The sequence below is a fragment of the Aotus nancymaae genome, unplaced genomic scaffold, assembly GCF_030222135.1.
Source record: "Aotus nancymaae isolate 86718 unplaced genomic scaffold, 86718_ANA_hifiasm-v0.15.2.pri h1tg000006l, whole genome shotgun sequence".
Classification (NCBI taxonomy): domain Eukaryota; kingdom Metazoa; phylum Chordata; class Mammalia; order Primates; family Aotidae; genus Aotus; species Aotus nancymaae.
Window position 1 is genome coordinate 4,065,690 of NW_026988417.1, and position 10,680 is coordinate 4,076,369.

Here is a 10,680-nt window from a genome sequence, read left to right on the forward strand (position 1 = left end):
GTTCTGTTAATGTGATGTATCATGTTCATTGTCTCACATATGTTGAACCATCCTTGCATCCATTGAATAAATGTCACTTGATTGTGGTGAATGAATTTTTTTTTTCATTTTAAACAAGAAGTTTATTTAAACAATGAAACAGTTGACTTAAAGGGAAAACCATCTAGGATTCTTGTTTGTTGTTGTTTTAGAGTAATTTATCCCTACTTAAAGACAGATCATCCTACATGTAACAGCTACGTACAAAAAAGTTATAAAATTGTCCTTGGTTTTACAATGATACATGAAAAACATTAAAATTCTCCAATTGAACAAGGTATGCCAGGATTTTTATGTTGTTGTTGTTTTGTTAAAACAGTGAGAGCAAAATAACTTACTGGAATATAAAGATAAGAGCTGGATGAGCATGCCACTAATGGAGAAAGAGGTTATTTTCAGAGAATCAGTATTTTTCCCCATCCTGTCTCCACTTGATGTCAATCAAAACACACCACTGGTTGTTTAAAACAAATGCAATATGCTTGTGCACATATACCAGTTACTTTATGTACAATAAAGGAATGGGGAAGGGGAAAATGAAAGAATAGAGAAAACTATCCTGTAGTAGTCAGGATGTGGTGGAACCAAATTGCAGTTTTCTAATTGAGAATGTAATCTTTGTCTTTAAAGAACAGAGTTCTGGAGTAAAGACGCAGGTTCCCTTTTCAGTAGACACCTCCCGTCTGCTGTTGGAGCACGTCAATTGTATCTTCATTCTCCATTTCCAACTGTGCAGGTGTGTCTGTTTCATTGACTGTCAAATTGGAATCCGATCTGCCTCATTGACAATCCCCGTCATTCACAATAGGCTTTCATTAGTTTGCTAAGTGGTATATGCCTCTTAATCTTAAACTGCACCACAGAACCATCCCGCCCCACCACTTTCAAATGAACATGATCGTTATTCTCAGTCTTGATTCCTTCTTTGGGCTTTTTGTTGGCCATGGTGAGCACTGGGTCTCCTCAGCTGCCGCTTCACAAAAGAGGTACCAGGTCCGCACTGAAGGCGCACACAAGCAGCACCAGGAGCGGCAGAAGAAGGCGGTGGCAGCGGTGGACGAGGGAAAGCGTGCGCACACATCATGCGCTGCCTCCCCCTTCCCTGCGTCATGAATTTTTAAATATATTGTTGAATTCAGTTTGCTAATATTTTGTGGAGTAATTTTGCATCTATTTTCATCAAGGATACAGGCCCAAAATCTTTTTTGTTGCGTCCATGTCTAGTTTTGGTATCAGGGTGATGCTGACCTTGTAGAATGAGTGGAAAGATTCCATCTTCTTCAAGTTTTTGAAACAGTTTGGGTAGAATTGGTGTTAGTTCTACTTAAGTGTTCGGTAGAATTCAGCAGTGAACCCATCAGGTCCTGGGCTTTTCTTTCAAGAGAAGGTTTTTATTACTCATTTGACCCCATTACTCATTTTTGGTCTGCTCGAGTTTTCTGTTTCTTCATGGTTCAGTCTTGGTAGATTGTAGATGTCTAGTAATTTATCCATTTCTTCTAGGTGTGAACCCCAAATATCTGAGGCATGTCATGTTGATTTAGAAAGTTTATTTTGCCAAAGTTGAGGACACATGCCCATGACACAGCCTCAGGTGTTCAGAGCACAGCTTGGTTTTATACATTTGAGGAGACATAAGACATCAGTCAACATATGTAAGCTGAACACTGTTCTCGTCTGGAAAGGCAGGACAACTAGAATCAAAGGCAGGACAGGTCGAAGTGGGCAGGGGGCTTCCAGGTCACGGGTAGATAAGAGACAAATGGTTGCATTCTTTTGAGCTTCTGATTAGCCTCTCCAAAGGAGGCAATCAGATATGCATTTATCTCAGTGAGTGGAGGGGTGACTTTGAACAGAATGGGAGGCAGGTTTGCCCTCAGCAGTTCCCAGCTTGACCCCTCCCTTTAGCTTAGTGATTTGGGGGCCCCAACATTTATTTTTCTTTCACATTTCCCCTTTTGTCTTTTTCATTTTGTTTTTTGAGATGGAATCTCACCGTCACCCAGGCTGTAGTGCAGTGGCAAGATCTTGGCTCACCACAACCTCCACCTCAGGTTCAGTGATTTCCATGACTCAGCCTCCTGAGCGGCTGGTATTACAGTTGTGCACCACTGCACCTGGCTAATTTTTGTATTTTTAGTAGAGACGGGTTTCGCCATGTTGGCCAGGCTGGTCTTGAACTCCTGACCTCAGGTGATCCACCCACCTCGGCCTCCCAAAGTACTGAGATTACAAGTGTGAGCCACTGCGCCTGGCCTTCCTCCCTTTTCTTTTTGAAAACATTTTGGAGAAAGCATTTTAGAAGAAAATGAGTCTCTGGTCTCAGGTTTCATCTGATCTCTCATGGCTGGGGTGGTTTATTCCTAGACAGGGGGGTCCCATGTTATCAGAAAAGCTCATTTTTAGCAGGTTGTGTGGTCTGATGTCCTGTGAAGAGAAAATAGGAGGAGGAAGGGAGAAAAACAACAAACTAAAGAACAATGCTGGAAAATTAACATAGGCCCCATTACTCTGAAGTTCATACCTCAGCAGGCAGGTAAGAAGGTCGCATATGTATGTAAATAGGTTGCTGGTATTTTCCTCTGAAGTTTCAGTTGTCTAGCTTCAGTTCCCAGGACTTTACAAAAGCACAGCTTAGGTTTCAGTGACTCCAAATTAGGAAACAAAGTTTAAAACACCATTCTGAAGACTTGTAACCAAGAAAAATAACATTTGTTCCAAACCATAGAAAATAATAAAAATGAAAAAACGTTAGTCAAGACTAGAATCTAACAACAGGTGTACTACAGCTTTTGAAACATAATTCTCTCTGTAGTTTCCCATTTTTACTAAAGACAGATCATCATAGGACTGGTTTGCTTTATTATACTTGGCCTAATAGGCAGTGCAACCAGAATAACTATTTTTTTAATTAGGTTTTTAAATTGGCTTTGATGGAACTTTGTTCCAAAGAAGGAATCTCAGATAAGACTCTTTTAAAGCTGAGCCCAGCCGTAGATTTGTACCATCAAATACCTATCAGTTGGGTGAATTCTTCTTGGGGCTCCTGGGCCTGTCAGAAAGTGACATCCTTTAGCACAGGTCAGGAATCCTGTACAGAGACTGCAGACAAGGTATGAGGCCAGTTTTCCCAGGGGGCTTTGATTGGCTCCATAAGTCAAGTTTAATTCCTTAAAGGAAAGCACACCATTCCAGTCAAAGACTTGGCAATATAACCAGTTTCCCCAGTTGTGTCCTGTTACAAATGAAAACAGATTCGTATTGCACTTATGCAAATAACTGTATTGCCATAAGTTAAGAATACTCACAGATAGTTTACAAATTCTGGAGAAATCAGGTAGAAAAAACAAATAAGCTCCAAGTTTTGTTCATCTGAGTATACTAAATTGGTGAAGATGTCAACAGAGCAAAAGAAGAGTTTTCTTGGCTCTGAAAAACAAAACAAAGGATTAGCAACATCTTAAGCAAAAAGTCAGAAGGATTACTTCAGTCTTCTATTAGTTCAGTCCATGCAGTTAATTCCTGTTCTGTGTGATATTCACAAACATTTCAACTCTCCATGAGTCCTGAGCTTTTTTCCTCTATTCTGATGTCACAGTTTCCAGAGTTATCAGAAAGCTGCATTTAAAAGCACTCGTTACCATTTTATAGTTGATTAGCAAACCATCTTCTGACTGGGCATGATGGCTCATGCCTTTAATCCCAGCACTTTGGGAGGCCAAGGTGGGCAGATCACCTGAGGTCAAGAGTTTGAGACCAGCCTGGCCTATATGGTGAAACCTCATCTCTATTAAAAATAAAAAAAAAATTAGCCAGGTGACGTGGCACGCACCTGTAATCCCAGCTACCCAGGAGGCTAAAATAGGAGAACTGCTTGAACCCAGGAGGTGGAGGTTGCAGTGAACCAAGATTGTGCCACTGCATTCCAGTCTGGGTGACAAGAGTGAAACTCTATTTCAAAAAACAAAACAAAGCACAAACCGCCTTCTAAAGAGGACCGAAATAAGACAACACAGATACTTGAACTTTCTGGTTTGTCCTCAACATCCCTCTTTCTTAAACAACCAGTCATTTTATTCTAGGATTAAATTTACCATGCAAGGTTCTTTCTCATATTAAATTATTTTTCTTTAATTTTTTTTCCAGAAAAAACCTGTTTATTTTTATAACCTTCTTTACATTTCTTATTTCCCTTTATACATAACCTCTTAATAACCTTTGAATTTGACAAAAATTGCTCACCTTTTTAAAAAAGGACATAATTTTTTACAGAAAGAATGTTTTCCCACAATTTATTTTTATTGGAAAATACACAAATAATGAAATAGCTATTATTTAATATAACTTTAGATTCTAAATTATGATGAGTTTGTCTACAAGTATCCCATAACGTTGGCCTAATTACTTTATTTTAATCATTTACCTAGACTAGATTATTTAAGAAAACTACAGTGTTATTATTTCCAATTGTGGAACTACTGTTGCAAAATTCTAACTGAGACAGGGAAAACAATCTCACCTAACTGACTTCATCTTGCTTCTAACCTCTAAGCTGTCCTCATTCGCTCCTGGGTGAAGGCTGAACCAACTTTGAGAGGAAATTAGTTTATAGTTTAGCTTTGAAACAAAGATGACAACAGTCCTTGTCCAAAACAAACCTTATTGCCTGTGGACTAGACCACCCAAAGCCACTAGGTTAGAAGTTATGGTCATCTTACTCAATTCAAGATGTAGCTATCTCCATCAAACCAATATCAATGTCTTAGTTATTAAAAGTTACATAAGCGAAGATCATTCTGTCTTCGGCTGGGTTTACAGTTTTGTGACCCCTATACCCAATTTTGACAGCTTGTGGTATTTGGTAGGGATAAGGATGAAGTTGCTTGATTAATAAATGTGAACAAAAATGTACGCTGGCAATTCTTAAGACATTTTAAATATTACGTTACCAATAAATTTATAGCTAGCTTATTTATTAAAGATTTTACTTAAGTTATGTAAACTTGAAACAGCATTTGACTGGTCTCTTCTTTTTTCCTGATAAAGTATTTTATTCAAGCACTTTTATTTTCTTAAGTCAATTAGAGCTCTTTTATACATTTTCAGTAGTGAAACATTGTGTACAGAACACATAAAGACACGCACGTATTAAACATGCCGATGGAAGTACATCTTACAGATTCGTAAAGAGCTTCTTCTTTTCCTGTCTTAGACCTTGATAACCTGTTTCACTATGCTAGGCAGTTGTCAGCTAAATAGCCTTAAATTTGTAAGTTAAAGGAAACAACTCAGGTGAAAATCAAATAGCAAAATTTGCATCATAAGGTACAGAGAGAAAATGTCTGGTGTGCTAGAGGGAAATTAAAACAGATTTAATTGCCACTTAAACATAAAATTATCCTTTTAAATATATATACACACACACCCACACAAAGATCCTATAGCTGTTACTTCAGAACTTTAGCCATGTGATAAGCACAAATCCGCCAGCTCGCCAACAGAAAACCTTTTAGAACCAACAGTGGTTTTTATCTCAGTAAAAGTAGCAGCAGACAGAAAAGAAAACAGAAAAAAGAGAACTCGGGAACTCGAGAGTTTGCAGGTCCACCTGAGGGCCCCTTTTCCTTAACATAATGTACACAAAGACCATGTTACTTCCATTTTCCGTAAAGTCTGACAAGTAGAGGTGACAGAAAACCTACGGAGTGCTCGAAAGGGGGTCATTCTCCTTGCTTTCTCCTCATTCTTAAACTGTTTCCCACTTTTTTTTTCTTGAAAAGAGGAATTGAGCTATGGCCCAGGATTTTTTTTTTTGTTTGTTAGAGATGGAGTCTCACTCTGTCACCCAAGCTGGAGTTCAGTGGCACGATCTCAGCTCACTGCAATCTCCGACTCCCTGGTTCAAGCAATTCTCCTGCCTCAGCCTCCCAAGTTGCTGGGATTACAGGTGTCCACCACCACGCCCAGCTGATTTTTGTATTTTTAGTAGAGATAGGCTTTCACCATGTTGGCCAGAATGGTCTTGATCTCCCGACCTGGTGATCTCCCCGCCTTGGCCTCCCAAAGTGCTGGGATTACAGGCGTGAGCCACCGCGCCCGTCCTGACCTGGGTTTTTGTGTGGCAGATCGACGTGAGCTGCTTGTGGGCGGGACTCCACATCATGTCCCCCCTGAGTCATTTCCACCCACCACATGTCTCAGTTTCTGTCTCCAGAGGTCTATGACCTCTAAGAGGGCTCAAAACGCTGGGTGATCAGCCCTTATGTGCATTTTCTGGAAAAGCCTTTTTTAAAACTTAATTTGTATTGGGGATTTCCCTGTAGGACCGCCGTATGTCACAGGGGGTAAACCCCCCAGACACTCCCAGGCGGCCCCTGATCACCCAGGGGTGCTTTTTCGCTGCAAAAAGCAAATGCCCTTTCTCTTCGGAGCTGGGAACACTCAGTCTCTCATTTACCTACAAAAACAACTGTTCAGTTTCTTATCCAGATGTGCACAGACAAGCTGACTCAACATTAATTTGGGGAGAAAAGGCAAAAGAGAAGACCCTTTGGAACTCATCTCCGAACTAGAATTAGAATCCTTAAACAACAACTTCCTAGGAGAGAAAAAAAAAAATAACCAAGACCATTCCCGTAAAGTGTGCTCAGCCACCCCTAAATTCGTAGCTCTTGTCCACCGTTACACATGCCAAGGTCAAAGCCTCTCACAATACAAGGTCATCTCCGGTTTCCCCCAAAGCCAAAGAGGTCAGGTCATGCAGTACAGGAACAGAACTTTAGACCTGAGAAGAATCTGCCCATGAATTTTGAAACGTCATACAGAAATCAGAACACCCCAAAAGGGGTGAACGGGGCCTTGTTCTGAATTCTTTAAAGGGGTTTAAGTCATCAGAAGCCTTCTCTAGATTTTTTGGTGCTGGAGATGGCAAAGGGGAAGGAGGTGTAGGGTGGAAAACAAGCAAATGAAAGGACGTTTGTTTTGTGTGTGTGTTTCTTTAAGACAGGAAGCAAACCCAGAAGCCAAGCCCATGGTTTTTTTTTGTTTTTGGCCTTTGGTTTTTGTTTCTTTCGTCTTTTGCAGCTGCAAGGAATTTCAGCCGGAGTAGAGAGGCTTCGTCACCCATCATCTGGAATCTGAGCAGGAGAAAGACCAGCAATGTGATCAGCGAGCCCTGCAGTAGTGAGGAGAAATGGGCTGCGCGCGGTGGCTCATGCCCGTAATCCCAGCACTTTGGGAGGCCGAGGTGGGCAGATTGCCTGAGATCAGAAGTTCAAGACCAGCCTGGCCAACATGGTGAAACCATGTCTCTACTAAAAAAAAAAAAAAAAGTTAGCCAGGTGTGGTGGTGGACTCCTGTAATCCCAACTACTTGGGAGGCTGAGGCAGGAGAATCACTTGAACTGGGGAGGCAGACAGGTGGCAGTGAGTCAAGACCACACCACTGCTCTCCAGCCTGGGTGACAGAGTGAGACCCCATCTAAAAAAAATATAGGAGAAATTAAGACCAGTTTGTTGTTAAACTTTAGCAAGACAAAACTCCAATTCAGCTACTTACCTAGGGGTGGGTCTCAAGCTGAAGACTGCTTTCTACCATGTTAAAAGCCGTAAAAAAACTCCTTCATCTTCCCTGCTGGGAGTGAGCTCAAACTCCAATAGGGAGTTACCTGCTTTTCATCATCATGGAAGCAGGACATCTTCCCTTCCTTGTTAGAAGTAAGTAAAACTCAAAAAAACGGGGAGTTGTACAGCAAAATAAGCTCTAGATCTTGACCAAATGTGGGGAGATCAGGAATTCTCTGGAGGGAGTGCTCCCAGACCTCAGCAAATTGTCCTACTGGTTTGAGCCACAAAGTTAGCTCATGCTGGTAGCACTGATAGTGTTATTCTCTTCCAATAGTACAGAATATTAAATGCATTTAATAAAGATCTTCCAAACAGGCTTCATGTGGGCAACCAGGCCATTTCATTTCTCGCTTGGGTGCAAGCAGGCCGAATCCGAGAAAGGACAGGCCAAGCAGGTAAGGTGGGAATTGGCTTTAGATGTTGGGGTAGTGTTTTGGGGGGGTGTTGCAGAGTAAGATCAGTTACAGTGGTGGGGGTAGGGGCAAGGGGTATACATGGCCACAAGTTCAGTTACAATGGCGGGTGGGGGCGAGGCAGAGGAGCAGTTAAGATGGCAGGATGGGTGAGAGGTGTTCACACTGTCATAAGAACAGTTAAGATGGCAGGATGGGTGAGAGGTGTTCACACTATCATAAGAACGGTTAAGATGGCAGGATGGGTGAGGGGTGTTCACACTATCATAAGAACATTTAAGATGGCAGGATGGGTGAGGGGCGTTCACACTATCATAAGAACAGTTAAGATGGCAGGATGGGTGAGAGGCGTTCACACTATCATAAGAACGGTTAAGATGGCGGGATGGGTGAGAGGCGTTCACACTATCATAAGAACGGTTAAGATGGCAGGATGGGTGAGGGGCGTTCACACTATCATAAGAACGGTTAAGATGGCAGGATGGGTGAGGGGTGTTCACACTATCATAAGAACGGTTAAGATGGCAGGATGGGTGAGGGGTGTTCACACTATCATAAGAACGGTTAAGATGGCAGGATGGGTGAGGGGTGTTCACGCTATCATAAGAACGGTTAAGATGGCAGGATGGGTGAGGGGTGTTCACACTATCATAAGAACGGTTAAGATGGCAGGATGGGTGAGGGGTGTTCACACTATCATAAGAACAGTTAAGATGGCAGGATGGGTGAGGGGTGTTCACACTATCATAAGAACAGTTAAGATGGCAGGATGGGTGAGGGGTGTTCACACTATCATAAGAACGGTTAAGATGGCAGGATGGGTGAGGGGTGTTCACACTATCATAAGAACGGTTAAGATGGCAGGATGGGTGAGGGGTGTTCACACTATCATAAGAACAGTTAAGATGGCAGGATGGGTGAGGGGTGTTCACACTATCATAAGAACAGTTAAGATGGCAGGATGGGTGAGGGGTGTTCACACTATCATAAGAACGGTTAAGATGGCAGGATGGGTGAGGGGTGTTCACACTATCATAAGAACGGTTAAGATGGCAGGATGGGTGAGGGGTGTTCACACTATCATAAGAACAGTTAAGATGGCAGGATGGGTGAGGGGTGTTCACACTATCATAAGAACAGTTAAGATGGCAGGATGGGTGAGGGGTGTTCACACTATCATAAGAACGGTTAAGATGGCAGGATGGGTGAGGGGTGTTCACACTTTCATAAGAACGGTTAAGATGGCAGGATGGGTGAGGGGTGTTCACACTATCATAAGAACGGTTAAGATGGCAGGATGGGTGAGGGGTGTTCACACTATCATAAGAACAGTTAAGATGGCAGGATGGGTGAGGGGTGTTCACACTATCATAAGAACGGTTAAGATGGCAGGATGGGTGAGGGGTGTTCACACTACCATAAGAACGGTTAAGATGGCAGGATGGGTGAGGGGTGTTCACACTATCATAAGAACGGTTAAGATGGCAGGATGGGTGAGGGGCGTTCACACTATCATAAGAACGGTTAAGATGGCAGGATGGGTGAGGGGCATTCACACTATCATAAGAACGGTTAAGATGGCAGGATGGGTGAGAGGCGTTCACACTATCATAAGAACGGTTAAGATGGCAGGATGGGTGAGGGGCGTTCACACTATCATAAGAACGGTTAAGATGGCAGGATGGGTGAGGGGCGTTCATGCTATCATAAGAACGGTTAAGATGGCAGGATGGGTGAGGGGTGTTCACGCTATCATAAGAACGGTTAAGATGGCAGGATGGGTGAGGGGCATTCACACTATCATAAGAACGGTTAAGATGGCAGGATGGGTGAGGGGCGTTCACACTATCATAAGAACGGTTAAGATGGCAGGATGGGTGAGGGGCTTGTCCGGGGAAGCTCCGCTGGGTGATCAGGGACAATGGTGAACAGGCGAGGGGTGGGAGACTTCAGCCCAGGCAGGCAGGACTTCAGACTTTCAGGCTCCAGCCTTGCATATGAGACCTGACAGATAGGAGATTTGTCAAAGGTCAGGAGCACCTCCACTCAGAATCCCTTCATGATTACCAACATGTGAACCCCGAATATTTGAGACAGGTCTCAGTTAATTTAGAAAGTTTGTTTTGCCAGGTTGTGGACGTGCACCCATGACACGGTGCCAGGAGGCCCAGATGACGTACACCCAGGGTGGTCGGGGCACAGCTTGGTTTTTTAGATTTTAGGGAGACATGAGACATACGTAAGACAATCAACATATGTAAGATGAACATTGGTCTGGAAAGGTGGGACAACTCGAAGTGGGGAGGGGGCTTCTAGGTCCTAGGTAGAGGAGAGACGCGTGGTTGCAGTCTTTCGAGTTTCTGAGTAGCCTCTCCAAAGGAGCCAATCAGAGATGCATTTATCTCAGGGAGCAGAGGGGGACTAAGAACAGAACGGGAGGCAGGTTCTCCCTCAGCGGTTCCCAGCCTGACTTTGCCCTTCGGCTTAGTGATTTTGGGGCCCAAGATTTATTTTCCTTCCACATAGGTTTTCCAATTTGGGGGATATATTCATAGTAGTCTCCAGTGATTCTTTTGTGGTATCAGTTGTAATGTTTCCTTTT

The 10,680-nt window shown here is 42.9% G+C and overlaps 1 protein-coding gene across 1 annotated transcript; it reads right to left on the reverse strand.

The window, feature by feature from the left end:
- Positions 1–704: 704 nt before the first annotated feature.
- On the reverse strand, positions 705–984 carry LOC105705264 (small ubiquitin-related modifier 2-like). Its single transcript, XM_012435078.2, has 2 exons — positions 838–984; positions 705–773 (listed from the first exon to the last, which is right to left on the reverse strand). Exons 1-2 carry the CDS (start codon positions 982–984, stop codon positions 705–707), a joined length of 216 nt encoding a protein of 71 aa, XP_012290501.1.
- Positions 985–10,680: the final 9,696 nt, after the last annotated feature.

Bases quoted from the DNA above. Each gene is read 5' to 3' on its own strand.
- LOC105705264 (XM_012435078.2), bottom strand. From the start codon at position 984: ATGGCCAACAAAAAGCCCAAAGAAGGAATCAAGACTGAGAATAACGAT. The intron at 774-837 runs TGACGGGGATTG...ACAGACACACCT, and splicing joins TAATGAAAGCCTATTGTGAA to GCACAGTTGGAAATGGAGAA.